Raw genomic sequence first — 24,489 nt, 5'->3', positions numbered from 1 at the left:
TTACCAGATTCAAATAAGAAAAACAGGATTGAAAGAGAGAGACCCACTTACAATAAATGAGAGTTTTGAGTGGCAAATCCTGGAAGTACGTTGTCGCTACAGAGAAACCGTATAATCTTCTTTTATTCTTACAATTTGGGGGCTCAAGGATCAAAAGGAGATGAGCTTCTCGTGAGAAAGGCAGTGGGTGTTTCGCGCTGAGTGGCTCAGGCTTGTACTGCTGTCGGTCGCCAGAACCCAGAGATTCAGAGGGCTGTGGTTGGTCTGGTGGGGCTGTTACTTAAACAACTGAACCTTTATTTGAAAATACTAATAAACTAATTATTAGGTTGGATAATTATGAAAATTGAATGTGAAATATTCTTGACATTACAAAAATAAATTAAATGTTAGAATTAAATAGACATAGATTTAGAGTTAAAGAAATTAAATTTATATGAACTAAAAAAAATTAATTAATTAATTTTGATTCTGATTTTGATTGGAAGAAAAATGGTTTATTACCAAATTTTGTTACACTTAAAAACACTTTAACACAAGTAGATAATATAGTCATATAGCAGATGAATGTTTGAGTCGTTAAATACTGTATTTTCTTCGAAGCACGTCAAGTCATGTAGTTAAATTGGGTTGATTTTGTATGTATATGTGACACTTGAGTAAAGGAAGAGTACATGAATGAATCGAGACCATATCCGAATGAGAGCAATATCAAAAGTAGAATGACTAAGAAAGACTTAAAGAAAATGAAGATTACTACCATGTTTAAAAATTCAAGATTTCATAAGTTTTCTCTCTTTTATTTTTGTTTTCAAGAAATGGGTTAACGTGAGATTTCAAATCGGTTGGAGAGAAAAACGAAACATTTGTTATAAGAGTGTAGAAATTTCTTTCTAACAAACGTGTTTTAAAATAGCGAGGCTGATGGTGATATGTAACGGGTCAAAGTGGACAATATTTGCTAGTGGTAGTCTTGAGCTGTTATAAATGGTATGAGAGCTAGACATCCCCTCTCCGGAGATCTCACATCGATAGGAGAAGGGAACAAAATATTCCTTATGAGGGGGTGAATTGTGAGATCTTACATCGGTAGGGGAGGGGAACAAAATAAGAGTATGGAAACCTTTAAAACTGTGAGGTGACGGCGATACGTAACGGACTAAAGTGGATAATATTTTCTAGCAATGGTTTGGCCAATTAAAATATCTTTTTAACCGAGACGACATATTATGTTGTCTTTTAAAGGGCGATCTTTTATTTTTTCGTATTGGTTATCTTTACCCGCATGATTACGATAATGCAAAAATTATTCTTTTATCGATAGTATGCGAGACAATGGAGAGGCCGATCATACAAAAAGCTTGTGAATTTAAAACGATGATTATTAGTGAAGAATTTTCGAGTTAGGACAGACCATATAGTTGCCAAAAGCATTGATGTCTTCCCAAATTGGCACTCGATTTTACGTATGTATTTACATAATCTTTTTACGTCCGGATGAAATGATTCGTCATGACAAGGAGTTATCATCGATATCAACACATCTAAGATCACCAAACATTCGAAAATTCTATTCCGTTCTTCCTATTGTATATCTCGTTCATACACATCTTGTCTCCATTTCTCGAGCCTACAGTAAGTTACAGAGTTCTAAATGAATCTCCACCTATTTATGTTGAACGAATAAAAATAAAATATTAGTTCGGATGAACTCGTTTGAACTGTTCGAGCACACTATCATCCATAAAGGCAAATATTTGTTCATACCATTACAGGCATATTATTTGAAATTGAAAGGGAAAGTAAAAGTCATTGGAAAATCAGATCCTCATAAGAAAACAGTAGCAGCAGCAGATGTATAATTAACACAGAAAGTTAAAGCTGAGGTTTCTTTCTATTCATCATCCAAGAACAAAAAAAACGAGTTCAAACGAGTCTCTCCATCCGTTGCATCATCATCATCATCATCATTATCATCGAAGTCTCCCGGGTTCATGTCGAAACTCTTTACCATGAAAGAATGAATATGCTAGAGGTACTTATTACAGTTACAGCTGCCTCAAATGTATCAACAATTTCCCGGAGCTTTGTTAATTTCTCTCTGTTTCATGAGTCTAAAAGATTTATATAAACTAATATGAACCCCTGAAGAGGCACATATACATACTGGGGGCGGGTCGGGGGAGGCGGGGGAGGCAGGGGAGGCGGGAGAGAGTTTTTTTAAGTTCCATACCTGAGGATGGAATCCAGAGATGAATATGAAGACACCATACAAATGTTAGAAATCATCATCATATTGATGCAATCCAACGGGAACAACAGAGAAAGCATGCATTCCCTCACCCGATGATTGCTTCTTATTTCTTCTTTCCGGTGCCAATCGATAATAGTTCAAAGCTTCGAAGGGCATCATCGTGGCTGCCTTTTGTAACCGAAGAACGGAGGAAGGATGATTTTGGCTCAACTCGTTGAGTAGAAGCAGACAGACGACTGCTGCTTGAGAAAAGTCGACTTGAGCGGAGTTCACTTGGCTCCCCAGAGGAGCTAGGCCGGCTGCTGGATAAGATAGGTCTCTTAGAAGCACTCCCTTGTCGAGAAGAACTCCGTGCTCTTTCCGAATCCGGTTGCTGCAATATTGGAGGAGGTAGAGAAATACTATAACTGGAGATAATATTACCAGAGAACTGGATAGCAACCAAAGGCAAAGAATTCTAGTATATGATTTTCTTGTGGATGATTCAACTCACCACATCCTTGGAGGAAGGCACATCATCAGAGGATCTATGTCTGGAGTGATCACTGTGTAGACCATGTCCAGTGCCATTCCTTCTAGCAAAAGCCTCCACAGCACCCGAAAATTTATCGCGGAGATCTTGTCCCACTAAATGACATTCAAAGAGAGTATGTTCAACTAAACAAATTAAAGGAACTAATAGACAATCCAGTCAAACATGAACGACCCAAATGCTACAAGACCTCGACACGACCATATGGTTCAACTAGTTGAAGTAGGAAATATCAGCATTTGCGAGCTTTAAAACAAACTTCGATACCTTGCAGGGATAAGGGACATACCTAAAGGTCTCTCCACTCTTTCAGCAGATGGTCCAGGGTTTACAGCGGCTTTCCCAGCTGGTTGCTGATGATAAGAAACAAGAATAAGAACATTAAGAGAAGAAACTATCAAGGTAAATAAATATAGTTCTTGCTTTACATCTCGTTTCCCTTGACAACGTGGAAAGTATTTAGATACGTACTCGAGTCCTTGAACTGGAGCCAATCTGTGGATATTTCAATATAGTCCAGTCAAACACGTAGTCAAATTGGTAACCTGTAACGAAAATTGCAAGTGTCATGCCCATTATCACCACTTTTGATACAGTTCATGGAAACTTCAGTTGAAAATGGAGGAGGATGCAACAACATAAGGTCTTCAACTGTGACCGCACATAGTTCAAGTAGGCCTTAGGATAGGACTAACCTTCTCTAATGAAAAGATCGCGAAAAAGCCTCTTCAGATACGAATAATCTGGTTTGTCTTCAAATCTTAGGGCTCGGCAGTAGTGGAAGTATGATGTGAATTCCATTGGAAAAGATTTGCAGAGGACCTAAAAAAACATGGAAGGCCTCCCGGTGTGTCGAGTTTAAACATTTATAACCATGAGCTATGACAATGGTTTGATACAAAATTCAGCCTAGAAAGCTTGTAAGGTAGTTAATTATTGAGTAAATGGCCACCATTGCTCAAACATATAGCTAACATGATGACCAATATAGCCAACAGTTCGCCCATTTTCGGTGAACGACGGTAATTCATTCTATTTCACTTCAACAGATTAAGTAAGAGATGTAGGAATACCTCAATAGGAGTGAGCATTTTCTTTTCACTAATCTTATCATATTTTTGCTTTTTGGTCCCTGCTCTCAAACCCTGCCAGGGAAGGCTGAAATAACAAATTAAATTTTAGACTGGATTAAAAGAAAGAGGAATAGAGAGTACACAAGACAAGCATCAAACCTTCCCCTGAGAAAATACATAAGCACATAGCCGAGAGATTCAAGATCGTCCCTTCTGCTTTGCTCTGCAATCAAACAAAATATATACTAAATAGATATCGGAACGGTTTCAAAGAATTGAATATCATAATGGATGAATCGAAGAGTAAATAGCTCAATTACCAACTCCAAGATGGGTATTAATACTTGCATAGCGAGCTGTTCCTGTGAGATTCTTATTTTCTCTGCCAAGAAAAAAATAGATTCATTCAAGGGAGTTTTGGCAAAGACAAGTTATACTGCACAATGATGCTAGCATGCTCAGATAAAAAGAACTTTCACCAACCAAATGGAAAGTAATTAAGGTGAAAATGCGCGGACAGTAGTATCGTCTTTGCTTCTCACTTGAATTATCAGATAAGCAAGAAGCTAACAACTTTGATCAGATGCTAGTTTTCAAATACCTGTATGGTATATGCTTGTGTGTTTGAAGATCCCGATACTTTTTTGCGAGACCATAATCGATAATATATACCTGTTCAATAATGAGCCAACAGGCTTCTTAGGAAAACGTCATCGTGCATGAGCTCTAAATAACAAATTTTCATTGCCCCACAGACACCGCATTCACACAGAGCCAAAACACAACGGGCAAGATTAATTTGAATTTTTTAAAATCTAATCAAGAACAATCCATTCTTGCATCCCAAATTGGAAGAACTCACGCTAAGTGGTCTATATGGCTTTATCAATCAAAGAGAAATTAGAATCCTGATAACAATAAACCCCTTACGCTTCTCCCCTCATTGTTGTCAGGTGGGGAAAGTTGGTAGACAGAAAACTTCAACAATCGAATGTGAGTCGTGACAATTAAATTACCGACTGAATCAAAGCATCCTTCTAGCTCTTATTTAAGTTGTAATTATATCGTGAATTACCAACAAAAACACATAGCAAGCACATCTTAAATGAACTTTGCTGTATGATCTTCAAGAAAAGGCCTAAATAAATCGGCACACACAGATGGGACACATAATATTAAATACCTGGTTAGCCTTCCGTCCCAACCCCATTAGAAAGTTGTCAGGCTTTATGTCGCGGTGAAGGAACCCCCGCGAGTGCATGTACTCAACTCTGTTTATCTAAGGAAACAAATGAACATAATAAGCCTAATAACCCTATTGAATTGAACCTTCTTTCAAGAACAGCATACTTACTAACTGATCAGCAAGCATCAATACTGTTTTCAAGGACAGTTTCCTATTACAGTAGTTGAACAGATCTTCAAGGCTTGGCCCAAGGAGGTCAATAACCATAACATTATACTCACCCTCAACTCCAAACCATTTGAGATGAGGTATACCAGCTTCACAAAATGAACAATATATAAGCTACACACACGGATCGCATACTAAACTAAACGAATAACAATAACAAGATCAAAATCAAACTCAATAGGGAAGTAGTGAGAGATAAACAAACACACTTCCTCCTTGAAGAAGCATATATAGTTTTGACTCATAGTGAAGCTGAGGATGCTTGGTTTTCACAGATTCCTGCAAGGAAAATATATCACCGTCAAGGAATATAGAGATACAAACGCGTACCCCATTATGCTTACTGCTATAAACTTCAACCAGTTTGGAGCAAGTGAGGAACCTAAGTCACAGGGTGCATCCAAATTCGAGTTACATACTAGAATAGTTTGTGAACATACTATCAGGCTACGATGAGACAAACAAAAGATCTTCTTTCTAAAGAGATTTGATTCAGAACTCTTATATGTCCAAGGTCCAATATTGAATAATTTCAGAGGTTTTCCTTGACTTCGTCCGTGTCAACAAACAATTCAAAATGCCTCGACTTTCAAGAAACCAGTCCAAGTCAAATAGTAATGATTAAGTTATGCACTAAATATAGGAAGGAAGGGGAAGGGGAAGATCATTTACATACCAGCTTAACAGCCACTTCCTCCTCAGTTTGCACATTAGTTCCTACAACAATCCAGATCAATATCAATATTAACTACAAAGCTTCTCAAAAACTATAAAATCCATCTCAAAAGCACCAGATAAGCATACCCAAATACAGTTCACCGAAGGATCCGCTTCCAATCTTCCGGCCCAGCTTAAACTTCCCACCGATTACATGCTCCATGATCTAGCTCGAATCGAATTAAAGCCCTCGCGATTAACCCTTTTATCACCACAACTCAAACCCCAATCCAAAACACTAACCGAACAAGAACAGTTGAACTACCAATCCGCAATTCCTAGATCCTTGATACGATTGCAATCTCCAAACACCATCTCAGATCCACCAACTGGGAATTAAACACGGCGATGAAGAAAAACCTTCAAGCTTCAAATAAAAGAAAGAAAAGCTCAAAAACCCAACTCCAGACCGCCGAAAATACTTCAAATTTCACTTTCTGGAAAAAAAAATCCGAAAATATGATAGAGAAGGAAGAATCTAAGAAACAGAAGTTAGTGAGTAAGCAAAACCCCAATCCCCAAAACGAACAAAAAAGGGTTCTTCTGTCTTTTGGGGGGAGAGCAAGATAGTGTAATTTCTGGAAGTAAACACAGAAAAGGAGAAAGAAAAGGATGCTTAAATCGGAATTGTCAGAGAGTGCAAAGATCAGTAAAGGAGGCAACGATGGAATTTAGAAGATGAAAAGAATCCAATCCCTGTGATACAGCAGTAGTTCATAGCAAGGAATCAAAAAAAATGAAGTGAAGGAGTTGGAAACAGAGAGGTGAAAGGAATTGAGAAGGGATTTATGGCGATTGAAGAAGAGATTGAATATGGCGGAAGAGAAGGGAAAGGTATTTTGAGAGATGTGATTGAAGAAGAGGAAAAGGAGGGAAGGAGAAGCACAGAAAAAGGAAGGAAAATAAAATAGATGAGAAAGTACGGTGAGTGATAATTGATTCACCAAAAGCTGGATGATAATATGATATAATAATAATAATATTAATTCTTTTATTTTTATTTTTAATAATTATTTATTCCAATAAATATTAGTTGGGAACCACCAAACGTCTCCAAATTTACGCTGGTTGAGATCATTTTCCCCCTAAAATATTCTTTTTTTTATTTTTTTTTATTGCAATAATAATTGCAAAACCGGCCTAAATTTAATTTTCTCTCTTTTTTAAACATATTTTAATTCAAAATTTTTAATATATTTTTTCCAAATTAATTCACATTTCCAATTTTGAAGTTCTATGTTCCAATTACGAAAAATAAAAATGCATTTTGTTGGTACATGTAATAATTATAAATTCTTTTAAACATTTTTAAACCTCATATTTTCATGATCACTCTCATTCGATTAAGGGATTTCTCTATGTTTGATATATATATATATTAAAAATTATAATAAAATCATTTTTTTTATATTTTATTTGTCTTGCAATTATTATTATTATTATTATTTACTTTTTACCTGTGGTTCATCAATATTGTACTTTATTTTAGCTAAAAAATTGTAAAATTTTGGTCAAAATAATAAACTTCTAATCTTTTTTTGTAAATATTATTATTTATATATTATAATCGTAATAAAACTCATTGAAATTTCTTTGTTATAATATTAAATTTTAATTTATTAAAAACTATGTTTTGGTAAAATATTATATTATATTTTTGTTTGCAAACCTTATATTAGATTTTTATTTATATTTTTATAATAAAAATTATATTGTAAAATGAAATACATAATAAGAAAATAGAAGAACCATTTTTTAAAAATAAAAATATTGAAAATTTTTCATATCACATTATTGCGAGGAATCTCTATCTCGATTCCCACAAAAAAAAATATAAAATTTTACGAGGACGGGGACTGAAAAAGGAGGGTGGAGATTGGGCAGGCTTCTTCGTCCTCGTCCCGTCTCATGAACATCTCTAATTCACGTGCTTGTATTTTACTCAGACCTCACAGTTATATATACTTAAGCCTTAAAATTACGTGTCTTTAAGTACATTTTTATCACTTGTCGAGATAGTAATCACTGTTTTTTACATAAATTATTGTTTGGGAGGTTGGACGTGGAGAGACGCTCAATGTCAGACACGGCAAGAGTTAGGATCAATAATAGTTTTGATACGGTCTTTGTAATAATATATATTATCAAATAAGATTAGGTTTTGTGACAATAATGCGTTTTATAATATGGTATTATTTTAATTTTAATTATTTATATTAATAAAATTTGAAAATGTGAATTGCCTATAGTTTATGTATTTTTCTTTTCAAAATAGGTGGATAGGGTGATTACGTGGCTGAACAAAAATCAATGCCTTAAAAGTTATTAACACACATTAAAGCCTTTTTCTTTTTTATTTATTTTTAATTTAAATAAATTTATTTATATAGGAAATGACATGGAAATTGAAATGTTTTTATTTATTTTTTTAATATAAATGTCATTTCAAATTCAAATATTTTAAAATTAGTATGTTCAATTATGATGTATTAAGTTTATAAAAAAAAATTCTAAAATATAATTCTAAGGAATATATCCTAACTATTTTCATTAATATATATATATATATATATATATATATAATTGAAAAATTAATTCTTTATATTGAAAGGTTGAAATTTTGTCTCTCTCATAAATTGGCATGGAAGTATAGAATTAATTTAAATTAGGTATGGACAATGAACTCGTAGGCTTCTAACCCTATTCATAACATCGAAAATGTCCACCGAGGTAGACTTGAGTGGCTCAGGTCGAAGAGGACGAGACAGGTAATCTACCAATATCAATTTCAATTAAACCAAGATGGGTATCGTCTTGTTCCTTAATCCTTGTTGCAATATTGATATTCAATAATATATTATTTTATTTCGTAATTTCTACACCATTGTTAGCAAACAATGCCATAAGCATCAAAAAAATTTAGACACATCATCATACTAGTGCGAGTATCTCTCTTGTCGGCTAGTTTATCATCCTGACGTGATAGCTATACTCTTGAAATTTATGAAGAGTTTTAAAAAACACTCACAATGGAGAAGAGTTTAAAGTTTTTTTTTTTTTGTAACACACATATAAAATGCTCCCGATGGAGACACACGTTTATTTTGTCTCATCTCGTCGTGACGGGTCTATAGATCAAAACGTAACATCTCTACATGAACATATATAGTTTATTGGCTAAGTTTAAACGACGTACAGGGTATTTTTATTAATTTAACTTTATTATTATTATTGGTGATGTGTTAGGGTCGAAGAAAACCTAATATATTATCAATTAAAGCTTTTTTTTTTCCTTAAAAGGGTTTTGTTTTATTAAAAAAAAGATTTAAAAAGGTAAATTTATAATTAACTTTCTAATTTGAAATAAAAGTATTTAGGGAGATATGAATGAGACTAGATTTAGTCCTTTGTCTCACCTGTTTTTTTTTTTAATATAATTCGTACACATAATATCCTAAGATGGCATACCAAATTCAAACATTTTTTAAATTCATTTGATAATGACACACTTTCTCTCTCTCTTTTAATCTAATTTGAATGGTTCCTTTTGGTTTTAAATTTTATTTTATTTCAAAATTAGGTTAGATGTCAATTTATAATCATAAAATTTGGAGGTTCTATTCATTTAAAATATATATTAGTAATTGTATTTGATGAATTTCTATTTCCAAATTACTTTTAAAGTTTTTTAATATTTAATTTAGGGATTTTTTTATTTATTTATAATTTAGGTTTTCTTAAAACTATTCATTTTTAATTAGTTTTAAACACGACAATATTAAAATAAATAAATACATAAAATTCAAACGTAACATTATTTGGGGGTGGGGGAATGTAGGAGCGTCTAAGAATTTTTTATTTTCAATTTTTTTTGAAAAAATATTAGTTGATATGTCATGTTCGAAATTTTTAAAATCATTTTTAAACAGAGGATTCTTTTCGATTTTCACTCAAATGCCAACTAATATTGAAACAACAAACGAAAAATAAAGTTTTAAACTACCTTAATACTTTAATTTAGTTTCTATTTGATTATTGAAATTCCAAAAATGACATGTTTAGTCTCACAGGCCTTGAATTTGATTTTCAATTGAACAAATTATTGTTTAGACTCCCCTTGTCCGTAATGGAATGATGACATAACAATTAAAATATGTCAACTAAACATTAGTTTATTTAAATAATTCATTTTTAAAATAAATTCAAATTTTCAAAAATTAAATTATTACAGAATTAAAAACAATGGAACCAAATCATTACAAACTAACAATTCAAACACTAAATTGTTACTTACCTAAAAGTTCGAGACAAAAAAAATTATGGACCTTGTTGGATGATAAAAGCCTCACATCGGCTAATTTAGAGAATAATCATAGGTTTATATATTACTCTCTCTCCATTAGTACGAGGCTTTTTGAGGAAGCCCAAAGCAAAGCTACGAGAGCTTATGCTTAAAGTAGACAATATCATACCATTGTGGAGAGTCGTGTTCGTCTAACAGGCCTAACCAAACCAAACGCATTCAGGATATTTCTCGTCAAAATTTGGAGGGTGATAGCAAAATATAAGCAGGCACAGAGGGCAGAATGAAGCTTTAGAAGATATACTGAATGAAGTGAGTTATATAAAGGTCATGAACTAATAAGCTTTGTAGAGAGAGAAAAGAGAAGCAAAACACACGCAATTTAGAACATGTTAATATGAATCTAAAATTTCCATGTGTAAAATGATACAACTATCAACAACAACAACAACAGTAAGTTAATTACAAGACCAGTAATTCTAGAATTGAACAAAGGAAGCTTTGCATCTTGCACGAAAGAGGGGTTGGATGGAAATAAATAAAAGAAAAGGAATTAACAAGTCACGAGTTTGAGTTTTGGAAAGAACAACCTCCTATACCTCCAATGGAAAGGAAAGGAAATATTTTACAGAGACTAATGGAAACCAGACGATCCATGAGCCAATGTTTGATTGTCTTTTCTCACTCCCAACAGATTATTAGGCCTTTGCCCTCCCCTCCCTCTCTAAAACCTCCTGTCCAAAATTTACCCAAATATGCAAAGCAGCAGTTAAACAAAAGGGTAGTTTTCTCACCCAAGAGCACGTGATCGGTCTTTGGGAAGTAACCCCGACGATGGGCCGAAATCATGAATGCTTCCCATTGGCGCTCATCGGTTTCTCAGGAACTTCTAGTTGGGGAGGCAAGAGTTTCAAAAAGCTGCCTTGAACAGGTTGTTGATTGGTCGCCATTGCAGATTCGTTTTCTGCGGTTATAGACCAAAGCAATAACTTAAAAAACATTAACGAAGGAAGATCTGAATGGGGCAATCTTACCAGAAAATGAAGATTTCTTAAGGGCTTGAAAATTACCGAAAAGAGATTTGATGGAAGGTCTTTTAGATTTTGTGCTCTTCTTCTTCAATTCAGCTGTTAACAAAAGCCGCAGACATGTCAGGTAAGATGCTTAAAAAAGGGCCATGGAAATGGATGTTGTAAAAGACAATATTTCCAATCTAAGAGAAGGGAGAGTGCTTTTCGTGTGTAGCAGCATTTAGTTACGTATGAACTAAACAAACATTTATTTTAACATTATACAATATATTATTGTGTCGTAAAATTGATCCCGATCATAAATTAGAGAACTAAGATAATAATATGCATGCTAAAGCATTATGGACAAACAAGAACGCAAGAAATGAAGGAACCATCTTCCATTTAACAACATAATCTACCTTTCCACATGTATAACTCGACTAAACTACAGCATTTTCTCCCAGAAAAAAAATGCGAAGGAAAGTTGCAATGAGTAACCAAGACAACCAATGAAAGAACCTACATTGCCTTGCATTACTCCAAGAGTAATGAAGACAAGCGTACTGTTCTTTGGTTTATGGGTAGTGAGAGGGAGAAAAAAGAATAGATATATCTGTTGAAAAATTTTCATTCGTATTGAAACAAGTGGGGGCAGAGATACCGATTCCAGGCAATTGATTATCATCGATGATTTCAAAGTTCTTGTACGTATAACCCACAAAGTTAATATCTTTCGATGACAGCATCTGCATTAAACAATTAAAAAAATCAGCAAACAGGCAGCATATTAGTTAGCAATGTCCTATATATCAGTGATTTGCAGGTCAATGTCTGTCTGAATTATGCAACTGTCATTCCGATTTCTTGTTCTTTTAAAACAGAACTAGGTCATCTGAAGTCCCTGGCCTAACACCCCTCCCCAAACAAAAAGAATAGTTCTAGTTGTTAAGAATCTCCTGCCGTTCCGATTCCAACAAACAGTCAGGACCATCTGGTTATTAATTTTAAAAATAGAGACTAGAGTCTTAAAAAAAAAAACCCAGAAATCTTATCAACTTCAGCTACCTCCCCAGAAACGAATTTGATAGAATAAGTCACAGAAGAAAAAAGAGCCTATGATCCAATATATTAGGAAATTTTAGATGCAAGTTATAGAATGGCCACAGAAAACACTTCTGTCCACGTAAAATTAAAACCAATGATAAATTATCAGGAGTCTGACAAACTAACCTTTCTCCATGGACCTGATTTCGATGACGTCTGAATTGAGTTTTCAGTCTATAACACCATCCATAATGGATAGAAGAAGTTAACACAAGGGTACCAGAAACAGTTCTGCTATAGATACAGAAAATGAATTACTGGTGTACCTCTTCAAACTTCTCAAAATTTTGAGTATCCAGTTCATCATTGACCTCAGGAATAAATGCAGCTTTCATTTGATACAACTTGTCCCACTCAATGCCCTTGAACCATGGGTGTGCCTAAAGCCAAATCAACCAATAATTTAACTATCACTCTATTTTAGGAACTCAATTTGTGATTTGTTGATCAACATTTAGAACAGAACACACCACACAACACCTTTATTTCATCTGCACCCTTGGTCCCAAGCCTTTGTTCAACATTGCATAAGAGTTTACTAATTAGATCCTTCGCTTCTGGAGAGAGTTTCGCTTCTTCTGGAAATTTCAAATGAGTTTTCCAATTAACTATCTGCACCATAGGTTAAAGGGAAAATTAGTCACGACTGAGAAAAGAGTATCAAACCACAAGAGTCAATTCCAAAATAGTTAACTAAACTACACAATTAGAGAGGATAAATCCAAAATTACACCATGTCCCTTTAAGACCCCGACCATCATAAGGTTGCCAGTATCCAGGCTCTAGGTAATAAAAAAAGAAAGTTAAGGCTTTGTTTACAAGGATTGACAATGAAGGATTGAAAATTATTCTCCTCAATCTAACAATTATTATTTACTTCGAGTTGACAATAATCTTGACATGAATTCTATCCATAAAAATAATTAGACTCGTCAGTCCACAATAACATTATCTTAAACAATGGTAGAGGACGCCTTCCCATTTATCCATTCTTCTAGTCCATTTTAATTTTTATTTTGACATTTTGCTTCACTACATAACTAGAGTCATGTACCAATCAAAAATTAATTTTCATTATAGGCTGAGTTAATAACATTAATATTAAGCTTCTCGTTTATATTCAGATACTAAAATAATTTCAGTAAACCTTAACATTAGAAGTTCTATTCCGATTTCTGCCTGTTTTATTTCCGTTGGCTTTCTTTTTTTATTCTTTCACGAATCTATTCTCATCCAGTAAATGTAAACCAACATATATCTTACATACTTCGTAAGATCTTTCATTCATGTTAAGAAATCAAGGACCCAAAGCAAAATCCGAAACTAGTTCCACATTACCTTCCTACAAGTTGACATAGGCTCATCTGAGTAAAACGGTGGAAATCCCACAAGCATTTCATACATGATGGCACCAAGTGACCACCTGAAGTTGATTTAGCAAAATATCATCGAAAGGTTATCTTGAAATATAAAAATAAACCAAATAAAGCAGAAAGATGCTAACCAATCGCATTCCATTCCATATCCTTTCTTCAGCAGAACTTCCGGAGCAATATAATCAGGCGTTCCAACTGTAGAATAAGCCTGCAACAGAAATCACCTTAATGTCAAATAAATTTTTTTGGCAATATGTGGTCGTAAAAGGTTCAAAATGAGAACTTCTCTAAGGATGAAAAAAGACTAGGAAAACCAGAATCAAGCAAAGGAAAATTTTTGGTTCACCAATTTACAAGTGACTAATGTAAAGTAATTATGGATCTACCATACAGGATATTGAACTACTTACAAGCATCCGCCTGTTCCTTTGCCAATGCTGTAGTTGTTCCTGCTGTGTGCGTTTTGATGCCACAGGACGCCCATCACTTTGAAGAGCACCACTAAGGTTACTTCCCTGGGAAAAATCCTTTTCTTGGAGGTTACTACAATCTAATGGTTTACATAATCCAAAATCTGATAATTTCATATGGCCATCCTTGTCAAGAAGCAAGTTATCAGGCTTGATATCTCTGCAAAGGGCACAGGAAATAAGCGTTACTCCCAATAACCATACATGTGCCCACCATGAACACAATGCAATGAAATTTATCAATTAAAGAACAAAGCAAGCAGGAAATATTAACCTGTGGATATAATTATGTTTATGGATTGACTCGATAGCTAAAACTGTTTCACCAACATAAAATCGAGCCTCATCTTCTGTAAGAGTATCTTTCCTCATCAACAAAGTCATCATATCCCCACCAGGTAAGTATTCCATAATAAGATATAAATACTCTTCATCTTGGAAAGAGCAGTACAACTTTACAATACAATTACTGTCAACCTCCGCCAATAGATTCCTTTCAGCTTTCACATGCTCAACCTATAGTCAAATAATACACATTCAACAAAATAGTGACTAAAACCATATAGTGTCTGTAATGCTAATGTAAGCAGACCTGGCCTCTTCGAAGCATCTCTGATTTCTTAAGCTTCTTCATGGCATATACATGGCCAGTTGCTTTCTCCCGACAAACTCTAACCTGTATCTCAATAAAAATGGAAATGTGTCTCAGTGAATGAATAGCCGGTTAACATACTACAATCTAATGGTTTGCCTCGCCCCCTCTGTCCAAATACTTGAAAGGCCATTTATTCCCTCTCTCTGCACAAGAGTATATGCTAGCCAATTCATCCATGAGCTTCTTTCCTTATTAATCTTTGAACAAGAAATCCAGTTAAACATGCCAAGAATGTTGAACATATGTTAACTTCATCTATTGCTCGTATATCTTCAAACAATAAGGCAAATGGAAACTACAAGAAAGATCTCACTGCCAACTATCCCAAAGCCAAAAGGAACCTTAAGTGGGGAAGATGCATCAACGAAATAGATAAAAAGAAATATGATATACATGAAAAGGTATTATCGTTCACTTTGACCTGCACCAGCTATTAACATTTTATCCTTTTCTTTTTTCTGCAGAACTACTAGAATTCAAAGCAAAGTTGATAACAGTGCCATCAAAATTTAACCGCTAGCCATTAGCAGCCGGATGATCACGTAAGAAAAGATAAACTTTCATGTAAAAGAAAGAATTCATACCTCTCCAAAAGCACCCCTCCCTATCATTGTTAGTGGCTCAAAATCATCAGCACCCATTTTATGCCTCTGAAGACGCATATACTCTGTTTCCTTCTTCTCTAGATGCTTAAGCAGGTTGCTTTGCTCTTCTTGAGAGACCTCAGCATCAGCCAACTTCTTTTCTAGTACATGGCGTCTACAGAGAAAGCAGTGAAAACTTTACTCCAAGGCATGAAAAATCAACAAGTACATAGAAGATTAACTGAACAGCCAAGGTGGCAAAGACTTCAATCAGTTTCCAGGAAAGAACTATGAGCTAACCTAAAAATTGCAAGTGTACAACTGGAAAAAATCATTGGATGAACAAGATTGAGCAAATAATACTAGCACCTAAGCCAATCAGTTTTAGCATGTTACAAAGTACTTGACATGAAGATGGAAATGCAGCAGACAGAGAGAAGGAGGAGGAGGAGGAGGAGGAGGAGGAGGAGAGGATACTATAGAAAAATAAAATTTGGCTGACCACACAACTATAAAAAAACATAAGACCAACCTCTCCCTCCTTTCTTCCAAGCTCTTCATTTGCTTCTTGTAGTGGTTTTCTATATACTGTTTGGCAGCTGCAACCTTCTGCTTGGTGACATTGGAGGGTACCTCTTCACTGGTTGGTGGTCTCGACGCATCTCTTGCATTGCCTGTACTCTCCTTATTTGTAGGGGGCTTTGGATTGTCTTTGGATTTGAACTTCTTAAACCAACATCTAGTAGCTTCCATTATATCATACACTAAATATGCTAAGTTTTAAACCACACTTCCCAATGTTCATTTTAATTCAACAATCATACATGAAATGTTTCACCCAGTACATAGTGGTACAGCAAATATACATATACTGAGCAGTACGTCTCCAATGGGTCAGATAACGTAATTTCCTGCATAGAAAGACAATATCTAACCATGAGAATAGGATAAATACTATTCATAAGAAAAGGCTGTTGCCAATGGCGAAATAGAAACAACAAAACGATACTGTGTCATTTAGATAATAACACGTAGATCGTTGTTTGCCAGGAGCCTACGATGAAGGCATTAATAAAAGGTTAAACTTCTTAAAGCCTCCAATCTTTCTGGTGAGCAGTTTTCAATATCTTAATGTTACAAAGCAATGCACTTCCTGCAGCCAGCTATTCAAAATCAGGAAGTATCGTCCTCGTGATATATCAACTCAGCGGCGGTTTACGTCAGAGTGGAATGAAAGCCTCCCTTAGAAGGTGGTTAATGAAATTTTAGAGCTCGACACGACCAGCAATAAAGATGATGCTTGAGCTAACATCCACTGCACCAAATAATTGACCGGTCGGATGTCCAAACCAAAGTGCGTCCGGTACACTAAAATTCGTCCAAAATAATGAAGCATAAACATTTATTTTATCTAAATTAGAAACGCCAGACTAGAGGCCGAATCAAACTTTCCTCCAAAACTACATCACCGCCATTTCCAAGAGCTTATTAACTCGGGAAAAAACCAGAAAATCACGAAACAAACACCATCAAATCCTCCTTCAAATTCGGATCAACCAATATATACAAGAAACAGACACACAAGCACCAAACAAGAGAATCTCCATAAAGAAAAAAGACACTCCTCATGCCGTACACCATTTCAATCCACATTCTCCACGCAATTTGACCAAAAACAAGCCAACTCCCCCCAATTTCAACAGAATGAAAACCAAACCAGATCAATCGGCTCAAATTTTAAAAAAAGCAAACAAAAATGAGACCAGCAGAAGCATCCAACCTCGTAGATCAGATAATGCACAAACAAGTACATAACTCAAAGAAACAAAGCAAATCAGGCATTGAAGAAGAATTAAACATCGGAGAAAAAGAACAATAAAATGAAAATGAGAGAGAAAGACAGAGATAGAGAGTACCGCAGAAATTGTCGGAGAAGAAAGAGCAGGAAAGTAAGAGAAGCGCAGCAAAACCCTAGAGGAGAGAGTGAGAGATTGTACGGCCCGTGATTTGGGGTGAAGAAGAAGAAGAAGAAGAAGAAGAAGCAGTGAAGAAGAGAAACAGTCTGTCTTCATGATTCGGATGCCCCATTTTTTTCTTTTTTTCTTTTGTTGAAAAAAAAAAAAAGGTGAATAATAAGTGCTTTTTATACGCGTATTTCCACTAATCCACTCTCTCTCTTCCGTATTTCTATAATTACTCTCATTAATCTCATTTTCTCCCGCCTTAATCAATACGCAATTTATGCTCATAATCTCACGCAACAAACATCCTCACCTTCATTCGTTAAATTACCATTTTTATTTTTATAATTTAATAAAATCACCTTCGGTTTCTCGTAACTATACTCATCTAAATATTATCCTCTTTAAGCGATTTCAATCCGTCTATGGACTTTCCCGTTACGTGATCTAGATACTGTCCTATTTGAACTTTTTTGGTCAGCCTCCTAACTTCCCCATTACGCGTATAATAAGGAGAGATTTCCACACTCTTACCAGCGATGTTTCTAACTGATGTAGGATCTCACAATTTACTGCATTAGGGGCCTAGTGTCCTCGCTAACACAATACCCTGATGTCTTGCTCTAATACCATTTATAACCGCTCAAAACTCACGTTAGTGATATTGTTATCATTATTAGCCTCACAGTTTTAAAACACGTCCAGTAGAGAGAGGTTTTCACACCCTTGTAAGAAATGTTTCATTCTCAAAACACCATGGAGAGTTTTCCACACGAAAATGTTTCGTTTTTCCCTTCCGATTGACGTGGAATCCGACAATGGTTGTTTTGAATGATTTTAAATGTTAAAAAATCTAAACTATCTCGTCTTTAAGCTTTAACTTGTTGTGATTTATTTATTTTGAGAAAAAGCAATAAAACAGCCAAAATTCACTTTACGTCATCAAAATCTTACATATACGTGATTTCTCCAAATATACGAGGACACGCGTTGAGCAAAAATAATGTTCAATCATTTGTTTGGTTTATACGACCATAAATTCGTGAACCACTAATAAATACTCTGTTCCTTAAATATCGAAATTTATCATTTTTACTTGCCCTTTTCCAAATACGTCAAACACGACAATACACAAACTAAAAATCCAATTATATTTCTAGTTTCGATAGCCATACATTCACGAACATATATATATAACAATTTTAAATTTAAACGGTTACTTTATTCCTTAAATTCTCTCATTCATTTACAAACATATCCAATGTCATTAAAACCTTACATTCACACAGTATTTTTTCGACACGTTAAACAAAACAATTCAAATCTAACAAAGTTGTGAATAACTAATTTTGGATGCTCAAATGGACGAGAGATACATAAATGAAACCGTATTACATTCGAATAAGAGAAATTACGAGGATACAGAGGTTAAGAAATGCATAAAAAGTATCAATAATATGCACATTTTTTCACGATGACTCAATCACAAGCTTGGTCAATCCTATGTATTCGTGTTGGTCTCTGGTAATAATACTCGGTGACCTAAAAAATTTCCTAAAAAACATGTTGAAATGATTGGTGTGAGTCTGTGTGGATAATCTTCATTTCTAGAAGCAACAAATGGTTAAATAATTTCTAAATTAAAAAAAAAAACATACAATTAAAATTTATATATATAATTAAATAAAAAAAAACATGTCGAAAAAATTATATATATATCTATATATAATTAAATAAAAAAAAAGAATAAAAACAAGAAATGAGCGAAGCGGCGGGGGATAAGATGGTAAGGCAGTGAGAAGCATATTCAAAGCCTTAACCTCCTTAACCTCCGCCGGGAATGCTGCAGTGGTGTGCTGTCAACGCAACCACCGCCTCTCGCCGCCGTCACGCCCCATATTTGTTGTCACATATTTACCTCTCATTAAATTATTATTTTTCTTAAACTAAAATATATATGGTATGTGGGTTTAAATGTACTCATTTTTAAATTTTTATGATTTTAAAATTAGTCTATGAAAATTAAATAAATTGTTTTCTAAGAGATAAATTTAATTTATAGGCATTGAAAAATTGTCTTCCTCTTTTATTATTATTTAAATATGTGAAATCTAATATATAATTTAATGTTAAATAATACCTTTAACCTTTGAGCTTAGCTTGTTTTAGTAATAAAATAAATTTTAAAATCCAAAACTATTTTTTTAATACCCGTTGACTAAATAAGATATTAAGATAAAAGTTTGAATCTAAAAAATAAAAATAAAAACAATAAATTATGGGTTCTTTTCAAAAATTATATTTATGATTTAAACACTATTTTTAACTTTTATTATCTTATTTTAAGTATTTTCCAAACATCTATTTTGGTAGGTATAAAATGACCATTTTGCCCTCACTTACTAAAATTGCATGAAAAAATAAATTAACTAAAATAATTAATTTAATTAGCGGAAACTTTCATCATCCAACAACCGGATCCAGATGAACATTTCAATAAAAATTAGTATCGACCCCAAATGAAAATAATTTTAATATATATAAAGGGTGGAATAATTGTTTGCCCTTTTGTTCCCACTTTCACTTTAGTTATTTGATCTCTTTCCTTATCTAAGAAGCTAAAGAAAATGAGGGTCACACAATTATAAGACACAAAGACTTCCTTTACCAATTAATTGGGCATAGTGGCTAAGCTTTGAATGCTACAATATTTCCATTGCCATCTCCCTAAGCAACCACCAAAATTAATGGATCGAAAAGATCCCGAACTTGTTCACTGCAGCCTTATCGTTATCTGTTAACAAAAAAATGATTGTCTAAGTATTTTTTTGTTTCAAATTTTAAACGTTTATTTGATCTATCAATTTTAAAAAAATCTGAAATGGAGTGGGAAAGGCATGAAAAAGTAAAGGTGCCCAGCTATGGTATAATGTTCATACGCGTTTTGGGGTGATGTGACAGCCGAACAAAACATTAGGACTTATTATAAGCCATAGACAGCCCACAGCCCTGTAATAAATGCAAGTCGGTCGCATCACAACTCATTCTTCTTCTTCTTCTTCTTCTTCACCTTTCAGATACAAGCAAATTCATTAATAGCTTAAGACTTTAGAGAGCCCATTCTGCTCTGTTTTCAACGTTTTATGAATGTTTAACAGCTATGAAGTTGGAAGAAATTGAGGGGCAAAGCATAAAAGGGAAGTATTCTCGCCCCCGAGCATAAAATTCAACATCTAACATGTGAGATTCTACACGGTTGGAGAAGGAAACGGAACATTCTTATAAGGACGTACAAACCTCTCACCAATAGATACATGACAAGCTAAAGCAAACAATATTTACTAGGAGTAATCCGACATTTCCTCTGCTTAAATCACCTACAACCTGGTTATGCTATTGTACTTGTCTTGAACGGCTTGTACAAGAATGACACGCACAAAACGAGGAATGATCTGAATCTTGACCTGGAGCATGAGATGGGAGAAGAAAAATGAAGCATTATCACTTAAGAAAATTTATATATTCCTATGACCTTTTAGGCCAAATTTTCCATTCTTCAATTAATAATCAAATAACTTGAGTAGAGATAGACAATGGCCTAATAACAGAGCAGCAAAAAGGGGAAGCAAAAAAAAAATGTTGGAAGAATATCCATCGACTATAGATTATAAATTAAAGCATTACACAAGTAAATAAATAGAAATGTGAAATATCTCGCTAATGAACGGAAGGAACCGTTTTTACTGGCATCGTTGCTCGTTGTCGGGACGACTAGCTAGCTTGCTGATCTGATCCCTCCGGGCGACGATGATGGGCATGGGAAAATTTAACAGCAACAGGGAACTGTAAAGAAGATGGCTCTTTTGGTATTTATTCTGACTCCCTCACACTCTCACTTGTCAGCCACAGCTTCTTCTGGATGATAAACACGACCTCGTCGCTCTCCAGTTCCGAATCGGAGCTGGAGTTGGCAGTTGCCACTGTTTCCCAGTGCAATGCAGATAGATGTTTCTTTACCATATCTATAACAGATTGCTTGTCCCTGATAATGATGAAACCTGTGGGTCTGAGTATGCGATCCATCTCGAGTAATAGGTCCTCGGCGCTGCATTCTTTCTTCTCGATGTCAGAAAACACGGTCCATGCGTGGAGAAGATCGTATGTACGAGGATATGTCGAGAAGGCTTCGCACCTGTTAAAAACGTATCAAGTAATTGGCTTACCTATTTTGAATATAATCATAATGATATGCAAGTGCATTTTTCAGTTGAATACCAGTTATTGGTAGTGCCTATGAGGCCTCGGTCATATATCAGCTTTAGTGTGTTAGGTCCGTCTTCTTGAACGACATTCATCACCCACACGTCCTTGTCCTTCAGAGCAGCTGCAAACGATCCCATATGTGCCTTCATGTCCATCACGTTCCTGATAGTATCCGATTCGATCTTTGGACTCAGCAGATTCCAGTAACTCTCGACTCTACGCCGCCAAGTTTCCTGCAACAAGGCGATAAAGTTCAGAAACTTCGGCATCCGGATTTGAATTAGTCGAATTCACCCCGGGTTTCAGTTACCGTGTCTTTTTCAAACATTTCAGAAGAATAGCCAAAGTCCTGAAGTCGTGGAGGAGGTGACGTTAATCGAGCTGGCCAAGGAGCCAATCCACTGCCCTTGGCTTTATGATCATCTGCATCAACAAACCCAGTGTCATCGTTGAGTAGTAAGTAAACAAAAATCTACATCAAGGCTTTCGACAAGGAACTTACGATCCGAGTAAGGAGTGATACAAGCTTCCATCAGCACACCCCAAACAGCATCAGGATCATCGGTAGATCGGCAAAGAGGAGGACGAGTACCGGGTTCTCTTTGCATATAACAATCATTTGTAAGGGGTTTTTGCCAAATTACAGTCTGATTCCTCTTTGCAGCAATTCTCCAACACATACGACCCACAAGGGCACTCATTTCTCTCCATATTCTCAGATCCTCCTCATCCTGTGCATAAGCTTCTGGAGATGAATAAGCAAAATAGCCACCAGGTCTAAGTACTCTATCTAGCTCGAGAAGAAGAATCCCGTCTCTTTGAAGCCAATCAATTCGACACCGAGAACAGTGTGCAAGTTCAAAAGATCTGCTCGGGTAAGGGAGCCTCTTCGTTCCTAAAACACCAAGGTATGCAGGAATTCCTCTTTCTAAAGCAAACTGAATTTGATTTTGATGAACATCATTTGGTGCTAAGGACATTGCTATGATATTAGAAGAGAGAAGATATCCTCCAAAACTTGCGACACCACAACCGACATCAAGAACAGTACGCAGTCTTCCTTCATCGTTCATTTTATCATTTGAAAAGTTGAGCATCTGAAAGATGAATATCATAAACTTGAGACAACACCATGAATGGTAGAGATAAAAACATGATATTCTGTAAAAATGTGCAAATTTGAGTCATTTAATGAACTTTGTATTCAAAATATCATACAAAAAGCAAAAAAAATTGTGTTATCCCTCCTTCCTAAAGGGTTCAGAAGTCTTACATTTGCAATTGAAGCAATGTACTTATCAGCTCCATAGTGAAAATGAGTACCTCCTCCAGGGAACACAATTTTTTCGCCTTTGACAACCATCCAGTTCTGATCCGATTTCTCGTGAGCAAGATGAGTATGCGGTATGTTCGCTTTCCACACTTCGTCTCTGCTCTTTGGCCACTTAATTGGAACCTGCAGCAACACATTAGTAACAAGTAAAAGTTAGAAACCAGCAAAACCTTCAGATGTTACTCAGTGTTACCAAATAGCTACCTTATATCCTGCTGGAGGCGGAATCAGGCAATTGAACCGCCTCTCTGGTGGTGGGCAGTGCCTTTCATAATGCTCCATTAAAGAAAGGTCGAGTTTCAATCTCATTTGATATATGAGATGTCTGTCCAAGCAGGGAATTAGTTCCGAATGCCGATCGTCACAAACCTATGATATAAGAATCACACTACATGAGTCTTCACTCCCCCAACAAATATTGGCTCAAGGAACACAATTACTTACCGGGTAACTTTTCGGTACGATACCATCTTCTGGATCTTCCTGCACAGTTGTGGTTGAAGATTCTTCAGAGTCTTCACTCCCCAACAAATAATGGCTCAAGGATTTGCTGCCGTGCTGCAGAGTCGATGCACCTCGGTCTTGATTGCCAAAAATGGATCCATAATATGCATACAGAAACCCAAGAAATATGGCCACAACACATATGGTAGTGATTAAGCGCTTCTTCGGAGTTCCATCAGATCTTCCCCTCGTCATTTATCAAACTTTCAAGCTTTTCTCAACTATATAGTTCGACCCAAGTACGAAAATGAACAATGTTGCATGAATCACCTAAAGGAAAACTGGAATAACCTCCCCTCCTGAAGCTACAGTAGAAAATGACGGCAATAATCTGTAAAAATTCAGGAAACCATAAAGTTCCACCACAGAAGAACAGGCCAAAAAACACAAATAACCTGATTTACAGATATGTAAACCTGTTCTACTTAAAGTAAGTGAATTAGCCCCAATTACTATATTGGCAATCCTTTATCCAATCAGGGAGGGGGAAAGCCAAGCCACCAGCTGAGCGTTGAACTTTTTTCCTTTAAGCTGTTAGCCCAAAATGTCGGTTTAGATTAATAACTTAAACTTGCAGTAAATTTCAATAATCCTTCCCAGTAAATGGGAAGAGTCAAGAAATCCGACATTCTCAAACACCATAACACAAGTTTAAGCAACAGAAATTTCTTCCAATATGCATAACAGGGGAGAAAAAATTCCAACCAAACTCCAAGCAAATTGAACATCGTACAATACACTGACAGTCATCTCGTGATTAAACCGACATCAAAATACGAAAATAGCTAAAGCGACGAAAGCAACGAGTGTCGGTGCATTCAACCAAATCCTGAGATCTGACAAATCACCAGAGCAAAATCCCATCCAACACTCATAAACGCATCGATTAAAATAACCAATAAACATCTCGAAATAAAAAAAAAAAAAAAAAAA

The 24,489-nt window shown here is 35.2% G+C and overlaps 3 protein-coding genes across 9 annotated transcripts in view; all 3 read right to left on the bottom strand.

The window, feature by feature from the left end:
- Positions 1-1,712: 1,712 nt before the first annotated feature.
- Positions 1,713-6,925, bottom strand: LOC111464323 (casein kinase 1-like protein 10). Of its 4 annotated transcripts, none has more exons than XM_023108476.1 (15): positions 6,078-6,925; positions 5,950-5,990; positions 5,483-5,552; positions 5,214-5,362; positions 5,043-5,138; positions 4,461-4,531; positions 4,180-4,241; positions 4,019-4,082; positions 3,860-3,944; positions 3,482-3,608; positions 3,258-3,331; positions 3,076-3,139; positions 2,748-2,881; positions 2,344-2,627; positions 1,713-2,233 (listed from the first exon to the last, which is right to left on the bottom strand). In XM_023108476.1, exons 1-14 carry the CDS (start codon positions 6,151-6,153, stop codon positions 2,358-2,360), a joined length of 1,383 nt encoding a protein of 460 aa, XP_022964244.1. In that variant the 5' UTR covers positions 6,154-6,925; the 3' UTR covers positions 1,713-2,233; positions 2,344-2,357. The 4 variants fall into 4 exon arrangements, with proteins under 4 accessions (XP_022964244.1, XP_022964245.1, XP_022964246.1 ...); XM_023108477.1 differs by having other exon boundaries at positions 1,713-2,627; positions 6,078-6,156; positions 6,234-6,925; XM_023108478.1 differs by having other exon boundaries at positions 1,713-2,627; positions 3,076-3,136.
- Positions 6,926-10,680: 3,755 nt separating this feature from the next.
- Positions 10,681-17,608, bottom strand: LOC111464411 (serine/threonine-protein kinase tricorner-like). Its single transcript, XM_023108609.1, has 14 exons — positions 17,412-17,608; positions 16,028-16,406; positions 15,496-15,670; positions 14,849-14,932; positions 14,531-14,772; positions 14,197-14,416; positions 13,915-13,994; positions 13,749-13,833; positions 12,891-13,022; positions 12,677-12,790; positions 12,537-12,584; positions 11,968-12,052; positions 11,364-11,420; positions 10,681-11,257 (listed from the first exon to the last, which is right to left on the bottom strand). Exons 2-14 carry the CDS (start codon positions 16,246-16,248, stop codon positions 11,139-11,141), a joined length of 1,662 nt encoding a protein of 553 aa, XP_022964377.1. The 5' UTR covers positions 16,249-16,406; positions 17,412-17,608; the 3' UTR covers positions 10,681-11,138.
- A 3,355-nt stretch (positions 17,609-20,963) lies between these two features.
- LOC111464373 (probable methyltransferase PMT3) overlaps positions 20,964-24,489 on the bottom strand; it is a 4,379-nt gene continuing 853 nt past the window's right edge. Inside the window, exons 2-9 of one of the 4 annotated variants that reach the window (XM_023108560.1) lie at positions 23,973-24,087; positions 23,497-23,861; positions 23,257-23,421; positions 22,993-23,175; positions 22,222-22,816; positions 22,030-22,142; positions 21,732-21,952; positions 21,327-21,648 (exon numbers count right to left, since the gene is read on the bottom strand). In XM_023108560.1, coding sequence (XP_022964328.1) covers positions 21,327-21,648; positions 21,732-21,952; positions 22,030-22,142; positions 22,222-22,816; positions 22,993-23,175; positions 23,257-23,421; positions 23,497-23,751 — 1,854 coding nt within the window. In that variant the 5' untranslated portion in view covers positions 23,752-23,861; positions 23,973-24,087. Of the gene's footprint in view, positions 21,649-21,731; positions 21,953-22,029; positions 22,143-22,221; positions 22,817-22,992; positions 23,176-23,256; positions 23,422-23,496; positions 23,888-23,972; positions 24,088-24,489 lie in introns of those variants that run through there. The other 3 variants (XM_023108561.1, XM_023108559.1, XM_023108558.1) reach the window with 3 other exon arrangements.

This window comes from Cucurbita moschata, unplaced genomic scaffold (assembly GCF_002738365.1).
Source record: "Cucurbita moschata cultivar Rifu unplaced genomic scaffold, Cmos_1.0 Cmo_Scf00030, whole genome shotgun sequence".
In the NCBI taxonomy this organism is placed as follows: Eukaryota; Viridiplantae; Streptophyta; class Magnoliopsida; order Cucurbitales; family Cucurbitaceae; genus Cucurbita; species Cucurbita moschata.
This window is presented reverse-complemented; position numbering and strand designations above follow the sequence as displayed.

Coding starts and splice junctions, on each gene's coding strand:
- LOC111464323 (XM_023108476.1), bottom strand. CDS start 6,153: ATGGAGCATGTAATCGGTGGGAAGTTTAAGCTGGGCCGGAAGATTGGA. Junction 5,139..5,213: donor TGATGCTTGCTGATCAGTTA/GTAAGTATGCTG, acceptor TTGTTTCCTTAG/ATAAACAGAGTTGAGTACAT. Junction 4,532..5,042: donor TGGGACGGAAGGCTAACCAG/GTATTTAATATT, acceptor ATTATTGAACAG/GTATATATTATCGATTATGG.
- LOC111464411 (XM_023108609.1), bottom strand. CDS start 16,248: ATGGAAGCTACTAGATGTTGGTTTAAGAAGTTCAAATCCAAAGACAAT. Junction 14,933..15,495: donor GGAGGGGTGCTTTTGGAGAG/GTATGAATTCTT, acceptor ATTGAGATACAG/GTTAGAGTTTGTCGGGAGAA. Junction 13,995..14,196: donor AAAGGAACAGGCGGATGCTT/GTAAGTAGTTCA, acceptor TTTCTGTTGCAG/GCTTATTCTACAGTTGGAAC.